We start from the raw sequence: 19,186 nt of genomic DNA on the forward strand, positions 1-19,186 counted from the left end.
GAAAAAGTAAATTGGAATATTATGTCAAACTAAATTGTAAGAGTAGATCAAAGGGACACAGGTTCAAGTAAAAGGCAAAGTTGGGACTGATATTTGGAGGTTCTTCAAATAGTGATAAATATATGCACTGGATTTCTAAGTACAGTAGTCAAGGCAACAACCATAAAATCACAGGAACATAAGAATTGGCAGTACTGGAAAATTTCATTTTGTGGTCCATCTGGCTGGCCCCAGAGTTAAGAAACAGAATACAACATATACACCCCTATATTGATTTTTCATGAATCTTGATCTTCAAATTACTAATGTTTGTAGTATTGATTGTCTCTTAGGATTGCCATCAGTCTTATGTTGTCCTGGTGTCTCCAGGAATTAAAGATTGATCACAGACACTACAGCAAGCAATCTGTGTGAAAAATCATAGGAGGATTAAAAAATGATACTGCTTCTTTCCTTTTCTTTGAATACTATTCTTCATTGGTTATCAACATTTTGGATATGGGAAAAAGGCTGTTCGATGGACAGTCAAAAAAATATTCAGTTGGATAACAAAGAGTTCGCTTTCCAATTAGTGTGGGGAGGCTGTGTGCCATATGATAGGCTACCAGTCAGGCTAACAGTGACAGGAACATGGGGACAGAAGGTCAAGTGATGAAATTCCATAAACACCAACCTATCACTGTGCTGGGAATTTCAATCTATATGCTCAGGATCCTCTGTATGGTGATTTAGTTATGTCTGATCTGCCCATTGATCATTCACCTTTCCTCTTTTGAGCTGCATCCTGTGCCTTCTCATATTCAAGATCCATAAGAATATCATAATGAGACCCTCTTTCATTCTTTCTTCAGCAGTTGGGCAGGCATAGGATGCCTCTGATGGATGAACTAACATGAAGTGAATTTCTCATCTGAAATTTTCAATTTTTCCCCTTTTATTCCAAATTTCACTCCATACCCCTGGAATCTCTTATTAATAAAATTTACCGAAGTCTTAATTCTAACACGGCACCCCAATCATTTACTCGCAGTGAGGAAGATAGCATGTAGTGGGAGGGAGGATTTTTGGTTGGATAACCTGGAAGTATGGGTTTCCCATATATCCTGTCGAATTTAATGATAGGTTTCCAACTGACAGCCAGCCAGATTGAGCCAGACTGCCGGGTTAGGGATTTAGACAGGTAGGGGTGGGGAAGAAGTGGCTGATGGCAGGGTCTGATTGTGTGGAGGTGAGTTTGTTGGGCTTGGGGAAAATGCTCCTGCTTTTCCTGGCCCACAATTTGTGCAACAAAGGCACATACCTCCTGGATACAGTCATCTCGTGCCCTTTCACTTGCTAGGATTCGCAGGTCTCCATGCAGTAAAAATAATAATTTAGCAAAAATTGAATCATTAAAAGATTTTAATGAACAGCTTGTCTTCCGAGAGTGGGTTGGTTAAAGTTGAATGTAGGTGGAGTGGGGTCAGGTTTGAATATTTAAAATGTTTTACTTTCCCACCTGTCCCCACCCCACTGGTCTTTGAGGTTAAAGTTCTTCTTGGTAGCTCCAATTTTAATGGAGTGGGAATAAGGCAAGTGGGGCCAAGGCAAGAAACAGATACTCCCTGACCATCTAGTATGCGGCCCAGGACATTTAACTCCCAGCCCTCATCTTATGGCTGGTCAGTTGCCAGCCAAAATCTGCGAGAAGTGGCATTTGGCTAGAACAAAATGTCAGGCAGCCGGAGGGTACCTCCCAGGACTGAAATAACTCAGGTAGGTTGCAGAGGTGGGGTTTCAGGAGCATCTCATGATCCAGAATTAAGGAGCTTGACGCATGAGAGGTCTAAACATTCCTTGTGGGGCTTGGAGCACCACTGCTGCTCCCCACCAAAAATGTTCAAATAGCATACACCTTAGGACTGCATCTGACCCTGGTCCTCCTTCTCACTTGGGACAGTTGGCAGGAGAGGCACAATGGCTTCCCCACTCCAGCTGCCAGTTTAAATGTGGAAGAGCAAGTTGAAAACTGATAACTGCGGCAAAGTGAGAGGGAGAGCAGTGGGTTTCTCTCCCATCCCATTTTCATTGCCTGTCCACCCAATTTCCCCAATGCAGGATTAATTTCCCCTCCAGTATTCGCTTTGTTTTATATTGTGACATTGCTTAGATCCTCAGGGTGGTGTCCTTGGCCCAACCACCTTCAGTTGCTTCATCAATGACCTTCCACCATAAGGTCAGAAGTGGGGATGTTTGCACAATGTTCAGCACCATTCGCAACTCCTCAGATACTGAAGCAGTCCATGGTCCATGTCCAAATGCAGCAAGACCTAGACATATTCAGGCTTGGGCTGAGAAGTGGCAAGTAACATTTGTGCCACTCAAGTGCCAGGCAATGACCATCTCCAACAAGAGAGTGTATAACCATCACTCCTTGATGTTCAATGGCATTGCCATCACTGAAACCCCTATTATCAACATCATGGGGTTTACTATTGACCAGAAATTGAACTGGATAAGTTATATAAATACTGTGGCTATAAGAGCAGGTCAGAGGCTAGGAATCATGTGATGAGTAACTCACCTCCTGACTCCCTGAAGCCTGTCCACCATCTACGAGGCACAAGTCAGGAGTGGGATGGAATACTCCCCAATTTCCTGGATGAATGCAGCTCCCACAACACTCAAGAAGCTCAACACCACCCAGGACAAAGCAGCCCGCTTGATTGGCACCCCATCCACAAAAATTCACCTCCTCCACCACCCATGCACAGTAGCAGCAGTGTATACCATCTACAAGATGCACTGCAGGAATTCACCAAGGCTCCTTAGACAGCACCTTCCAAACCCACAAGCACTACCATCTAGAAGGACAAGGGCAGCAGATAGATGAGGAAACCACCACCTCGAAGTTCCACTCCAAGTCACTCACCATCCTGACTTGGAAATATTATCACCGTTCCTTCACTGTCGCTGGGTTAAAATCTGGAAACTCCCTACCTAACAGCACTGTGGGTGCACCTACACTACATGGATTGCAGCAGTTCAAGAAGGCAGCTCATCACCACCTCCTCAAAGTCAACTAAGGTTGGGCAATAAATGCTGGCCCAGCCAGCAAAGCCCACATCCTGTGAATGAATAATATAAAAAAATGCTGGCATTTCTAATTATCAAGCTTTGCTAAAATAATTATTGTTGCATTACTTTGGCAACCTGTTGGCTAATGGGGACAATGCAGGTATCTGTGTACATGAAAAGTTTTTTTCAAGCCATGTCACATTTTAAAACCTGAGTGCCACATTATAATGATGGCATTACATAATACATTCTGTTCAGTTAACCATGCTATTTTACGAAAACTAGAGAAAGGTAACATTAGCAATCAGGAATAAGGAATTTCTTTCCAGTAAAATCATTCAAATTATTAAAACACAGATTATTAATTCAGACATTCTTTTTCAAATTGGTTTCAGATGTCATCTTTATTGAATTGATTTATTTATTTATGTATAACAATGTGTTATTGTAGGATCTATAATTCCAAGTATCAAAAAATAGTGTATCCTTGAACTCACCAGGAACAATACCCCACGCTATCCTTTGGCATACATTGATTTCAGTGCTGTCATTTAGAGGGACTGATGTTACTATTTTATCAAGATATTTGCCTATTTTGTATGAAACTCTAAGAACAAGGAAATGTGACCATGTAAATATATGAATGTATAGGGACTAGTAACTTGTACAAGAAGATTCATGTTACTACAAAAATATATTAAATTACAATGATACGTATAGTTCGTTATCTGTTATTGCAGGGGAATAGATCAAAGCTCCAGTGTAGAAGTGGCAGCTAGTCTCAGCGATGTAATTAGAACTGTCATTTTGAACTAAAGGACAGAATTTTCTCCTTAGCCTCTGTTGGAACAGCGGGACAATTTGTTGGTTGGGAACCCATCGACCACTCCACCGGGCTTTGCCAAGGCTCTTTAACTGAACCACGGCATTAGCATCTGCTTCCTGATTCCTGGTTCTTGACCAATCAGGGAGGGCAGGTGTGATGACGTGCTGGATCTGTCAAATGAAGGGTTTCTAATTAAAGGCACCTCGGCATTGGTTAGAATGGATCAACTGAACATGGATTTATGAGGCCGTAACAACCACATGAGTGGAGGGGAGACCTGGAAAAGCTGCTCCACAGCTTCCTCACTCTTACCTAGTGATCCTGTTGTGGAATCTGAGGGGCTGCAGTGGGGTGAGCTCTCCCAAGGATAGGAGGAAGAGAACAACCTCTCCAACCAAGCAAGTGTGCATGGAAGTGACCAAGGAAGTCAGCAGCAGACGTGTGGTTCCTCCATCCTGGAGGAGTACACCAAGATGATCCAGGGCCTCAGGGAGATGGGATAGGAGGGCAGCCTGACACTTTCAGGTGCCAAGGCCCAATCTGACTTTCCCAACATTCTCCTGCAGAGCACTCCTCAGACCAACACACCTTTACAGCTCCACTCATTCCTCTCTCTTCAGATACCTCACATCCCCATTTGAGCTGTTGTGCTCCCACTCACTCTCATCCTTTTTCCCTCTCACACCCATGCCTCACAGTCATCCTCCATAAATGTTGTCTTTCCCTTCTACCCACACAAGCCATTGCTAACATTCATAACTCTCTGCTTCCTCTCCTTACAGGAGAAGTGAACACACAACCTCTGAGAGAGGCAGTGAGCCGGTTGGGGATTAGCCACTGGTAGTGCATGCACACCTGGCCCACTGAGGTCTTGTTCCACGAGGCTGTCAGTGCCATCTGCGACTTGCTAAAAGAACCTGAGCCGCCTGAGACACTAATGTCCACACATGTGGAGAGAGCTGATCTTCTGCCTGTAGACTCTGTGTTGGGGGGTCTCGATGTCTTGGAACTGGATCTCTGTGTCCATCCCCTCTGTCTGGTTGAGTGGCATGTTGTGGAGGAGAAGACAGCCGGTGTGTCAGTGTTGCTCCTTCTTTTGCTCTTCATCGGAGATGCAAGGTAGAACTGCGCAAGCCTCCCCCATGCTGTGGTGAAGGCTGGCAGCAGGGAAGTGCATCTGACAGTGAGTGGCATAAGGCAGGTGAAATGTAAGACAGGTGAAGTGCAAGACAGATGAATTGACTTCCAACAAGTTGGCAATCGCCTGTCAAACACTTAAAGCAATCCCCGAGAAGGAGTGCTTTGAACAACAGCCTCTCACTTTTGCTATTACTATGACATTACTAAACTTGTAATATAACTAACTAAAGTAATCAATTAAAAAGGTTAGCGAGACATGGCAGGAAAGGTGGTGTGCCATAACTAAAACATGCGAGGAGCATTGCAAACATGGACAACCATATCTGTTATAAAAGTGGCTGCAGCTTGAGCAACCTCAGTTCAGAGATGTTGAGCTGGAATCTGAGTTGTACACATTGCAGGCCATCAGAGCTGGGGAGAGTTACCTGAACATTTTGTTTCAGGAGGCAATCACACCTCATGGATTAAGTAGAGCAGTACAATTGGTTAATAATCAGAGGCAGGAGGGTGTGACTGTGAATCTGACAGGTGTGGTACAGCAAGCCATTCAAGTGGGGGAGTGAAAAGGAGTGGTAGTCATTAGGGGACAGTATACTCAAAGGGATAGATACTGTTCTCTGCAATGTGCTCAGTAGTTCTGAAGGTTTCATTGCCTGCATGTGCCAGGGTGAAAGACACCAATTTTCAAAACATTTGTTCTTGGGGTGTGAACCTCACTGGCAAGGCCAGCATTTATTGCCCATACCTAATTGCCCTTGAGAAGGTAGTGGTGAGCTGTCTTCTTGAACCGCTGCAGTCCATCTGGTGCAGCCACACACAAAGGCTGGAATTTTCCAGCTCTGTTGGTGCCGAGTGTCATGGCATTGGGCGGGGGATGTGAGGGGGGAGGTGGACAAAATGGCAAGAAGGCCAAAAATCAGTTTCACGCCATCATGAAGCGAGTTTGCAATCGTCCCTTCCACCTGTCAATGGTGGGCTGCATTTCCTGCTGCCGCATGTCGGGAACCTAAATTCAATACTTTAGCATATTATGATCAGCCCAGCTCACCGGAATAATCCCTCCACGCCAAATGTACTGCCCTTGTTGGCATGACTTCAGAACACTGTTCTTCATGAGCCTTCATAAGGCTTCCTTAATGATAGATTCCAGTATTTCCCTGACCACTGATATCAGGCTAACTGGCCTGTCATTTTCTCTCTCCTTCCTTTCTTGAATAGTGATGTTACATTTGCTAACTTCCAACCTGCTGGGACTGCCTAGGGAATCTAGGAAATTTTGGGAAATCGTAAGTAGCGCATCCACTAAAATCCTAGGATGTAGGCCATCAGGTCCTAGGAATTTGTCAGTTCTTAGTCTCCTAGGTTTCTCCAATACTGTTTCTCTGCTGATATTAATTACCTTGAGTTCCTCTCTCTTATTGGCCCCTGGATTACTCTCGATTTATGGTATGTAATTTATGTCTTCTACTGTGTAGGCAGTTACAAAATATTTGTTCATTGTCTGCCATTTCATCACCCCCCTGCCCCGTGATAATTTTTGCCATCTCTGCTTCTAATGGACCAACGTTTATTTTATTGGTTAAAGATTGAAAACAGAGAGTAGGGATAGTTGGGACATGTTCAAATTGGCAGGTTGTAACTAATGGAGTTTTACAAGGGTCAGTGCTGGGGCCTCAGCTAATTACAATGACTTAGACGAGGAGACAGTTGGTGGAATCACCCCGGATTTGCACAAAGTAAAGTAGCAGGCTGGAAAAAGGACGTTTTACCTGCTGGCCCCAATGGTGGCTTTTCATGCTGTTTTGTCCCATTCTAATCATGCCTTGCTTCATTAATAATGCATTCCCGGGAAGCACGCTGGATTTCTGGCAGGGTGGCCTCTGATTCCCCTGCCCCGCCATTACCTCAGGCCGTCAGTTATCTGGGTGCCATATTTAAAGGGCACCCCTGTACATAGCTAGCACTCTAAGGCATCAGAAGCACTGCAAAGTCATGCCTGCCAAAAGGAGGGAACATGCTGCTCCTAAATTCAGTGACACCTCCCTCGGGCGCCTACTGGATGCAGTGGAGGCCTGCCTTGAAGTCCTCTACCCCTGTTCTGGGTGAAGACCAGCAAGCAAAGCCACCAATTCAGCATGAGAGGTGGCGGCAGTGGTGGTCAGCGCCAACACCCAGCAAAAGTGCAGAAAGAGGATAAATGATCTCCTCCATTCCACCAGGGTAAATCACTCTTCTCATCACTCTCAACTCTCACTCTCACAAACCCATCACACATCCATAGGGATCTTACTCACTGCTATTTCAAGGGACATTACCATTCACTCTTGCGCACAGACATTCATCTGCCTTGTGGATCGTGTCCTCATCCTGTCAAATCCTGCAGCAGGTCGCATATGTGACCAACCAGCTCAATAGACATGTGCAGTCTAGTGTGACACTGGTTCTCAGTGATCTGCAGGAATGACAGGCACCGTCTATAGTCCCTGGGTCTAGCGAAGCACTCGCTGTAGATCTTCAGCTGGGTGTGCAGCAGGCCCTGCTGCCGCTTCATCTTGAGGGAGGTGCTTCTCCCTTTGCCGTGCAGGTACCTCCACCTCTCTCTTTTTCTTCTTCTCTGCTCCCTGTAAGCCATGAGGCATACTGCTAAATACAGGCTTCATGTTCTCTTCCTGCAGGATCAAAGAGAGAGATGTGTGGGTTAGCATAAGATCCTAAGAACCTCTCTTGGTTAAGTCTGAAGGCCCCTTCATGCATGCAGGACAGTGCTGGCCACTACTTGGATGGCCAATGTGTATTGCGCTTCATGGCAGTCCGAAACCCCACCTACCACTGCCCAACTCCGCTTGACCGATTGGCAGCAGCTTCGGCCAATGGACAGCATGCTGTGCTGTCAGCTCAGGCACGGGAATTCTCCTGACCCGCATTGTAAGGCAGCACTATTAGCTTGCACAATGATGGATACTGGTCCAAACTTTAATAGAGACATTGCAAGGGGCTGTGAGCACCTCCACCAGTGACTGCACCATAGCCACCTTTTGCAAGGGGATTGCACAACTTGCTCAGTCAGACAATTGCTCTGCTGCCCCCTAAAACACACATTAATTTGCAGTCTGCACCCGAGGAGTGAAAAGTTCTGGAGCATTTGGTTGCTTTTGCGTTGCTTGAGTGGGCATAAAATCTTCAGAGGCCCAACTACAAGCATGTCAATGGAACTGCTGCTGAATGGTCCCATACGGAAGAATGCTCACTTTTGACAAGCTTTCCCAAATGTGTCACTCCCCACATCCCTCCATCCCCTGAACATGTGCTTGAATCTTTCCTTCAGTCTTCTGTGCTGCCTAGCACCCCACCCCCCACCCTCCAACGCCCAAAATGGTCTGACCCGCACTGGAGTCCTTGCCCCAGCACTGCACTGATGTCCTATGGGTAATGCTCGCAAGTGTTGTGCAAGGTTGTGTGCACTTACCTCAGAGTTCCCCTCAAAGTTCATGTCGCCAGGTGCACACCTTTTAAAGGCAGTCATGAGGCACGCCATTCTGAATCACACCGATATGGTGCGCTGAATTTAACGTTAGGGGATGATTCCAGTGAGCAGGGCTTATAATTAGATGCAAATGTATTAAAATGACATTCTTGATGTCTGGCGACAGGAAACACAGCCTGACGGGTGGAGCAGACAATTGCAAACTGATTTTTGGCCTTCTTACCACATTATCACCCCCCCTCCCCACCCATCATGATACTCGATGCCAATGGGGCCAGAACATTCTGGCGAGAGGGTTCTGTATTGATGTTTGCTGATGGTACAAGGCTATGTGGAGATCACGAAGAGGCTGCAAACAGGTATAGATATTAAGCGAGTGGGCAGATGGATTATAATGTGCGGAAGTGTGATGTTGTTCACTTTGGTGGTACCAAGAGAAAAGCAAAGTAACTTTTAAAAGGCATGAAGCTTGTAAATGTTGATGTTCAGAGAGTTTTGGGTGTCCTCATACAATGAACTCAGAAAGTTAGCATGCAGGTACAACATGCAATTAGGAAGGCAACTGGCATTTTGGCTTTTATTGTGAAGGGACTGAAGTACAAGATCAAGGAAGTCTTTCTACAACAGTGATAAGATCATACCTGGCGTACTGTTTTGGTGTCCATGTCTAAGTCAGTATTTTTGCCTTAGTGGTGGTTCAGTGCAATGATTCATGAAATGAGAGAGTTAATCTATGATAAGAGGCTGAGTAAATTGGGATTATACACTCTGAAGTTTAGAAGAATTAGAGGTGATCTCATTAAAACATATGAGATTCTGAAAGGGCTTGACAGAATAGATACTAAGAGGGTGTTTCCTGTGGCTGAGGAATTTGTAACAGGGCAATACTGTCTCAGGATAAGGAGTCTATCATTTAGGACTGAGATGAGGAGAAATTTCTTCACTCAAAGGGCTATGAATCTTGTGAATTTTGTACCTCAGAGGGGTGTTGATGCTCCAACATTGAATATATTTCAGGCTGATATAGACATACTTAAGATCTCTCAGGGATCAATGGATGTGGGGAGAGTTAATTTGTGGCAGAAATCAGCTATGATCGTACCAAATGACAGAGCCAAGTCATTTACTCCTGCTCCTATTTTTTATTTTCCCACCTCACCATGGCTGCTGCTCTCAGTTTCACTGATGAAAGGCTTCCCAGCCTGTCAATTTCATTTGAAGGAGCGCTCCCAACTGTGTGTAATCCTAGCAAGTTTCACACAGCTTGGGAAATAGGTCCGCTGCCTGTTAAATGCAGAAGCCTTGGTTAAAATAGAAGCTATTTGTAATTGTAAATGCCTTATCTTATAGCTGCACAGGGGTTCCTGTCTGGGTGGAAGCTGAAAAAGGGCGGTATAGTGTTGGGTTCCCAATCAGATGTCATTTTTTGCAGATTTAACTCTCGCACACAGTCAAACCCACCTACCCTTGCCTGGGCAAATTTCCTCCAAAGTTAGCAAATGATCCATTTATGTTTCTCCAATGTAATTTAGTTACAGATCAGTGAAAAGAAAACAATTTTTAAAAATATTCATTCATGGGATGCAGGTGTTGCTGGCTAGGCCAGTATTTATTACCCATCCCTAAGTGCCCTTGTTCAGAGGGCATTTAAGCACCAACCACATTGCTGTGGGTCTGGAGTCACATGTAGGCCAAACCAGATTTCCTTCCCTAAAGGTCATTAGTGAACCAGATGGGTTTTTGCAACAATGTTTCCATAGTCATCATTAGACTTTTAATTCCAAATTTTTATTAAATTCAGATTCCACCATTTGCCATGGCAGGATTTGAACCCAGGTCCCTGAAACATTACCTTGGGTCTCTGGATTACTAGTCCACATAGTGACAATACCACTATGCCATCACCTCCCCATAAATGATATCTGGATACATGGAATAAGTTGTACGTAATAGTTTAACATTAAACTGCACACAGGCAAGTTTCCTCAAATTTACCAACTTTGAAATTGTGCAGTGTATACCTATCCAGGTTATTAATATATCAAAAAGGGCAGTCATCCTATATATGAACCCCTGTACACCACCACTGTGTACCTCCAATCTAAAAACAGAAATTTACCAATACTCTCTGCTTTCTGTCCCTTAGTCAATTTTGTATCCTTGAAGCTCCTTCAATCCCATGGGTTTCAATGTTGCTAAGAAATGTATTTGGCATTTTTTTTTCAGAGCCTTTTTAAAGTCCTTATGCATGGCATCAATCACACTATTTTCATTAATCCTCTCTGTTACTTCATTGAAGGATACAATTAAGTTAGTCAAATACAATTTGCCTTTAACAAACCTGTGCTAGGATTAATTTATGAATCCAATAGGAAGTCTTCAGTTTACTGGAAAACCCAAGATGGCAGTTGAAATTACTTTCAGGATATTTAAGTGATTGCTTGGCTTACTTTTTTGTTGGTAACTGTTGTTGCCTAATTTTAATTCACAGGTGAGGATTGGTTTGGAACTCCTGATCTGCTGCTGTAACTTCATCAGAAGTGTAATGGAAATCCTAGCTATAGTTCTTTGAAGTTCCTGATTTTAACTTCTACCCACTACTTTGTCATTGTGAAATTCACCTCCACCCCCTCCGTTTAATTGTGATTTGTTGCTGCTTGACTCAAATTTAATATCTAACTTCTGGAGAAGTGCTGAAATCTGCACTGAAACAGGTAAGATGCCAAAATTGTTGCAGACAAAATGTATGCTAGATGCAAACGTGCTGAAGTTCACTTTGCTGACCAGAGTGAATTAGATTGGGATTTAAATGTGCCCAATGCCCAAGATGCTTTCCTCATCCCAACTTATGAGGATCGTGGGACTGACAGTCACCTTAAATGTTTCAATAGTGATTGCTCCAAACTACCCTGGAGGATAGAGTGGTTCAACACCTGGGGCCTATCCAAGGGGCGAAGAATTAAGGAATTCCGAAGAAGAGTCATATTGGGCTCGAAGCATTAACTCTGTTTCTCTCTCCACAGATGCTGTCAGGCCCCCTGAGTTTTTCTAACATTTTCTGTTTTTATTTCAGATTTCCAGCATCCATGGTATTTTGCTTTTAATTAATAAATAAGGAGTCTTTGGTTGGTAGCTAAGTAAAATAACTAATCTCCTTTGAGTTTGAATATCATTCTTAAATAAGTTTAGGGATCTTTCAAAAGTCTGAGCTAATGCTAGATCTCAGCTACCAAGTGCTCCAACTGTGATTTTATTTGGGCACACTGGATGAAGTTCCCAAGGTTGCCATGGCCTTTGGCATATTTTGGTAAGCATCCACAGAGTTCATTTATGGAGGTACTGAGTGTGTCTCAACCGGAGTCTTCAGGCCAGATGGAAGAAAACAGGATAAAAATATTAAACCGAATTAAGAGGGTTTGAGCAAATATCCCTGTGAAATAAAGCAAATAAAGTAAATTAAATAAATAAAGTGCTCATAGTGCTAATTACAGCCTCTCACTTTGGAAACCATGCTTTAAGAGAACTTGGGTTGGAGATCGGTCTATACGAATGTGGCCCTGATTCTTCAACCCGTGCGCCCTGTGGGTGGAATCTTGCCTCCTTAAAAAATAATCAAAGGGCAGAACCATTTCCGGGTCTTTGAAGAATAGATTAGTGGCGCTATATGAGGTTGGCCCTTTATAAAGAGGGCCATTTAGTTATCTGGAGTGTTACTCAGGTTGCTGTAGCTGCATTGCTTAGAAAATATTTTCTGATGACTTAGTGAACCTTGTGAAGCTCTGTATGCAGGATGTCAATACTCCAGTCACTGACCGCTGCATTTGATCCCTTGATGGGAAGTTGGTGTCACTGGCAAGGCCAGCATTTGTTGCCCATCCCTAATTGCCCTTGAACTGAGTGCTTTCTATGCCATTCCTGAGGGCAGCTACAAGTCAACAACATTGCTGTGGGTCTGAAGTCACATGTAGGCTAGATCAGGTAAGGATGGCAGACTTCCTTCCCTAAATGGCATTAGTGAACCAGACAGGTTTTTATAACAATCAATGATAGTTTCACAGTCACTATTACTGGAACTAGCTTTCAATTCCAAATTTTATTAATTGAATTTAAATTTCACCAGCAACTTTGGTCAGAATTTGAATCCATGTCTCCAGAGCATTGCCTGGGCCTCTGGATTACCAGTCCAGTGACATTACTACAATGTCACCATCAGTTGTAAAATCAGCCTCACCTTTGCAGTTGATAATAGAAGAAGCTAGCGCTTCATGCATTTCAGCATTAGTAGCCTTAATAAGAAACATAACATAAGATCAAGTGTGGAGAATCCAGATACCCAATTACCCTTTAGCTCTAGCACGTGTGCAATAGTGTAGGTCAATCTTGGTGATACTCAAGGTATTCTGCTCTAAGTATCTGGCTCTGATTTTGTTCATTAGTGTGTGTGTGTGTGTGTGGTGTGTTAAAAATTATAAACTCATATTTTGTTTCGGTTGCAGAGAATTAAAAAGAGATCCACGAGTGTCCAACAGATGTCCCAATGCAGACCACAATGTCAGTGAGGAGCTGGAAGATGTCTCAGGAATATTGCAATGCTCAGCAAATGTTCTCGGTAGAGTTGTTTTGTTACACTCTCTGTCACTTAAAGGGATCGTTTTAGCTTAAAAGTTAATCCTGTAAATCAGAAACTGCATGGGTTCCATTTTGGTTCTATTCAACATGGTGACTGAAGCTTATATTTGATTCCCAGTAGTAACTATTTTTATGTCCCCACACCAGACCCACAAATTGTGTTACGGTTCCAGACAGATGTCCAAATTTGTTACTATCCAGTTAGGGATTAGTAACTTTTTTTAAAAAGTAGACAAAATTGAAATCCCAGTTACTCAGAGAATAAAACCACAAAATTCCACGATTTTAAACAAACAGAAGAACTTTTACTGTCCAAAAGTCAGCAAGGTAAACACGCAACATTATCTACCCTATAACATCCAGAATTAACATGAGGTAAACATAAATTAATAAACAAACTGTGGTAGAACACACCACAAATTGCACATTAAATGTCAGACACAACTAAGACATGTCCCCTGAATTTTCTCAGCAACCCACCCAATCAGTTCCAAAAATTCTTTAAAACTCTGCCTCTTTCAAAGATCTAGCCCTTGATTTTCCTCAAAAGCCACTCCAACTCAGATTGTCCAAACAACTGCCTACCTCCTAGTTGCTCAATCTCTTCTCCAGGTGCTGCCCCCCGCACCTAGTTATTGGCACAATTCCAGTTATGTAACTCCTCAGAGCAGAACCCCCCTGCTCACAGGCTTTCCTTTGCCCCAACTCCCAGCTTTATGGAGTCAATGGTTGCTGTTCACTTCAGCTTCACTGGGCTGATAACACTAATCTCCCCAGCAGCACAAAGCTATCAACCTTCTGCTGCATCCTGCAGATCTGGACTCATCTGAGCAACTACTGCTCACCACAGGCAGCTGTTCCCTCAGCAGCAAGGAACTAATGGTAGCACTTCAGGCTGCATGGATCGAACTCTCCTCTTCATTTGCTTCATAAGGTTGCTGCTTATTCTGGCCCCGGAACTGAACAGTGTGACCTGTTAGTATCTCCCAACAGGGTTCTACCCTTACTCTGAGGCAGGATCTGACATATCCAAGCTGGGTATATTCTGTACCTTAAATGTTACAGTGGTCATAGAAACATAATGCAGGAGTAGGTCATTTGGCACTTCGAACCTGCTCTGCCATTCAATATGATCATGGCTGATAGTCTATCTCAACGCCATACTCCTGCCCTCACCCCATACTATCTATCTATTTCCTTCTTAAATATATTCAGTGACTTGGCCTCCACCGCCCTCTGTGGTAGAGAATTCCACAGGTTCGCCACCCTCCGGAAGAAGTTTCTCTTCATCTTTGAGTTAAATGGCCTACCCCATATCCTGAGATTGTGATCCCCTTGTTCTAAATACCCCTGCCAGAGGAAACATCATCCCTACATCCAGTCTGTCCAGTTCGGTCAGAATTTTATACATTTCATTGAGATCCCTTTTCATTCTTCTAAACTGCAGTGAATAGAGGCCTAGTCAGCCCAATCTCTCCTTATATTGACAATCCTGCCGTCCTAGGAATCAGTCTGGTGAATCTCCGCTGCACTCCTTCTATGGTAAGAAGACCAAAACTGCACACAATACTGCAGGTGTGGTCTCAGCAGGGCCCTGTACAACTGCAGTAAGATATCCTTGCTCCTATACTCAAGTCCTCTTGCAATGAAGGCCAACATACCATTTGCCTTCTTAACTGCCTGCTGCACCTGCATGCTTGCTTTCAGTGATTGATGTACAAAGACACCCAGGTGCCTTTTTACATCAAAATTTCTCAATCCATCACCATTTAAATAATACTCTGCCATTCTGTTTTTCCTACCAAAGTGGATAACTTTACATTGATCCACATTATACTGCATCTACCATGCATTTGTCCACCTACCCAACCTGTCTAAATCACCTTGAAACCACTTAACATCCTCCTCACCACTCACATTCCCGCCTAGTTTTGAATCATCAGCAAACTTGGAAATATTGCATTTGGTTCCCTCATCCAAATCATTGATACATATTGTGAATAGCTGGGGCCCAAGCACTGATCCCTGCAGTACCCACTAGTCACTGCCTGCCATTCTGAGAAAGACCCATTTATTCCTATTCTCTGTTTCCTGTCTGCTAACCAATTCTCAATCCATGCCAATATATTACCCCTACTCCCATGCACTTTAATTTTGCACATTAACCTCTTATGTGGGATTTTATCAAAAATGTTCTGAAAATGCAAATACACCACATCCACTGGTTCTCCCTTATTTATTCTGCTAGTTACGTCCTCAGAAAACTCTTGTATTTTTGTCAAACATGATTTCCCTTTCATAAATTCATGCTGACTTTGTCTAATCCCATTGATGTTTTCAAAGTGTCCTGCTATCAGATCCTTTATAATAGACTGTAGCATTTTCCTACCACAGATGTTAGGCTAACCAGTTTGTAATTCCCTTTTTTATCCCTCCCTCCTTTTTTAAATAGTGGGGTTACATTTGCCACCCTCCAATCTGCTGGGACTGTTCCAGAATCTACAGAATTTTGGAAGATGACAACCAATGCATCCATTATTTCCATGGCCACCTCCTTTAGTACCCTGGGATGTAGATTATCAGGCCCTGCGGATTTATTGGCTTTCAGTCCCATTAATTTCTCCAGCACTATTGTTTTAGTAATACTAATTTCCTTCAATTCCTCGTTCTCATTAGACCCTTGGTTTCCTAATATTTTTGGGAAGTTATTTGTGTCTTCCTCCATGAAGACAGAACTAAAGTAGTTGTTTAATTGTTCTGCCATTTCGTCTTTTGCTATTATAAATTCTCCCATTTTGGAATGTAAGTGACCTACATTTGTCTTCACCAATCTTTTTCTTCTTACGTACTTACAGATGCTTTTACAGTCCTCTTTTATGTCCCTTGCAAGTTTACTCTCATACTCTATTTTTTCTCTTGTACCTAATCTTTTGGTCCCCCTTCGCTGAATTCTAAACTGCTCCCAATCCCCAGGCTTGTTACTTTTTCTAGAAACTTTATATGACTCCTCTTTGGGTCTAATACTATCCTTAATTTCTTTCATTAGCCATGGTTGGGCCAGTCACTTTTCCTGTTTTGTTTTTGCACCAGAAAGGAATATTTAACTGTTGCAAAGCATACATTTGTTCCTTAAATATTAGCCATTGCCTATCCACTGTCATGCCTTATAATGAAGTTCCCCAATCTACCTTAGCCAACTCATACCCCATAACTTCGTAGTTTCCTTTGTTTAGATTTAGGACCCTAGTTTTGGATTGGACTACTTCATTTTCCAACCTAAGGAAGAATTCTGTCATGTTTTGGTCACTGTTCCCTAAAGGACCCCCACCCTGCACAACAAGATTATTAATTAACTCCTTTTCATTGCACAAAGACAAATCTAGGATAGCCTGTTCCCTAGTTGGTTCCTCAACGTGCTGGTCTAAAACAACATCTCATACACACTCCAGGAATTCATTTGCCATACTATTATTGCTAATTTGGTTTGCCCAGTCTATATGTACATTAAAGTCACCCATGATTATTGTAGCACCCTTGTTACATGCATCTCTAATTTCCTGTTTAATACCATTCCCTACCTTACCACTACTATTCGGAGGCCTATAGACAACTCTCACTAATGTTTTTCACCCCTTGTTGCTTCTTAGCTCCATCCAGCCTGATTCTACATCTAGATTTTATGAGCCAATATCTTTTCTCACTATTTCACTGATTTCATACTTGACTAACAATGCCACACCACCTCCTTTGCCTTTTTGCCTGTCGTTCCCAAATATCGAACACCCTCGGATTTTCAGTGCCCAGCCTTTGTCACCCTGTAGCCATGTCTCTGTAACTCAGTCATACCATACCCGTTTACGTCTATTTGTGCTGTTAATTTGTCTACCTTATTACGAATGCTCCGTGCATTCAGATACAGTGCCTTTATTCTTGCCCTTTTACACATCGCTTTTTATATTATGGCCTTATTTGCTGCTAGCCCCTGTTTCCTCTGCCTTCCACTCCTGCTTTTTACTTTTCTGCCTTTCATTTCTATCTTTGTTTCCCTCTCTTGTGTCTCTCTGCTTAGGTTCCCAAAGGTCGACCAAATGTCACTTCCACAGGTGTGGAATTGCCATGGCTCCACACCAAAAACACATGGGCAAAAATCCAAAAATATAGATTTCCTCACACTATTCTGATTCAAGAATTTCACATACTGCATTATAGAATAAAGGCTTGTTGGTTATTAACATTACTCTGAATTGCTTCTCTATTTGATACCTTTGGAATAGCTCCTAATCCACAATGCCAATTTCTGCCTTGGTTATTCTCCATGCAGTTCAGCTCCTTTTAAAAGATTACCTGCTTTATATAATTCATTTTTTTCTTTATCCTTTCATGGGATGTGGGTGTCACTGGCAAGACCTGCATTTGTTGCTCATCCCTAATTGTTCTTGGACTGAGTGGCTTGCTCGACCATTGCAGAGGGCATTTAAGAGCCAACCACATTGCTGTGAGTCTAGAGTCACATGTAGGCCAGACCAGGTAAGGATGGCAGATTTCTTTCCTTAAAGGATGTTAGTGAACCAGGTGGGTTTTTACAACAATCGATGACAGTTTCATGGTCACCATCACTGAGACTGATTTTCAATTCCAGATTTATTAGTTGAATTTAAATTCCACCAGTTGCTGTGGTGTGATTTGAAACTGTGACCCCAGGGCATTGGCCTGGGTTTCTGGATTACTTGTCCAGTGACATTACCACTATGCCACCATTAAGTGTAAGTTCACTGTTATTGGCAAACTGGCAAATATAGTGAAGACCTCTTATGATCATAGTCAATTGTGGATCAATTAGATATTCTTAAATGGGATTTTATAACTAATGGCGAGGAGCAAAAAAGAAAATGAAATTGAGGAAACCCAAGCAAGCCTACCCTTATTAAAAATGTTTGAATGAAGATTTGACTAAGCAAAGGCTAGGCTTGTTTTAAAATCTCATTCGAAATTCACCATATCTGACAATGTGGCAATCTCTCAGCGCTGCCCTGAACTGTCAGCCTGGATTATGTGTTCAAGTTTCTGGAGTGAGACTTGAATCTCCTGATTCAGAGGTGAGAGTGCTACCACCGAGCAATTGCTGACCCCTCATTTATTGTGCATTAGGAAGCGATTTGGTCCATCATGTCTATCCAGGCATTGTGCCAGAGCAATTTAAATACTGTCTCACTGCTCTGCATTCTTCTCATAGTTCTGTACCTTCTTTTGCTTCAGAAGTTTATCCAGCTTTCCTTTTAAAGTATGGAATATTCTCTGCTACAACAATTCCATGTGACGAAGCTTTCCAACCTCTTACAACACTCTCCACAAAAAACAACTAACACTCTTGCTCACTCTCTACGTGGCAACTTCAAATTAATGGTTCTCCATTACTGATTCCCCAAACAGAATGAAGAGAAAAAAAAAACTATTCCCTCTACCAAAATATTTCAAAATTTTAAAAACTTCTACAAAACTTCTACAACATTTGCAGATTTTGTGGAAATAAAGTCAGTGCCTCAAATCTCTACATCTAATTATAATTTCTCATTTTTAGGCTAACCAGGATGGTGCTATGTATGGCTTTATTGCCCTTTCAGTAATGGGGGTTCCAACTTGCATCCAACTTTAAATGTCACCTAACTAATGCCTTAAATAAATTTATCATTACCTCTTTACTCCTGTTATAAAAACAAAATGATGTTGTTCTTTTAATGGCTTAATCTACCAATGGATCAGTGTTTGAAAAAAAAAATTAAAATGTTATGAAAAAGTAGCAGAGGAATGGGACTAAGTGGATAACATTTGTTGACAGCCAGGACAGGTGCCATGGGTTGAATGACTTGCTTTTATGTTAAGAATCTCTGATTTTAGTTGGACTTCCAAGAAATTAATGGATAATGTTTCATCTTTGCCATTTTGGTGTAATTAGCAGGTGGGTAGGATTACATGTATGGAATGGAACTGGCCCAGTTTACATTCTATTCATTTAAATGGAAGAAGAATCACGTGAACTGTTTGGCTGTGTG

At 42.6% G+C, this 19,186-nt stretch overlaps 1 protein-coding gene across 3 annotated transcripts in view; it reads left to right on the top strand.

The window, feature by feature from the left end:
* Nucleotides 1-19,186, top strand: part of gucy1a2 (guanylate cyclase 1, soluble, alpha 2) — a 257,007-nt gene that overhangs the window by 56,041 nt on the left and 181,780 nt on the right. For all 3 annotated transcript variants that reach the window (XM_041198479.1, XM_041198480.1, XM_041198481.1), the window contains exon 3: nucleotides 13,004-13,116. In XM_041198479.1, the coding sequence (XP_041054413.1) occupies nucleotides 13,004-13,116 (113 nt within the window). The remainder of the gene's footprint in view (nucleotides 1-13,003; nucleotides 13,117-19,186) is intronic.

This window comes from Carcharodon carcharias, chromosome 11 (genome assembly GCF_017639515.1).
Source record: "Carcharodon carcharias isolate sCarCar2 chromosome 11, sCarCar2.pri, whole genome shotgun sequence".
Lineage (NCBI taxonomy): Eukaryota > Metazoa > Chordata > Chondrichthyes > Lamniformes > Lamnidae > Carcharodon > Carcharodon carcharias.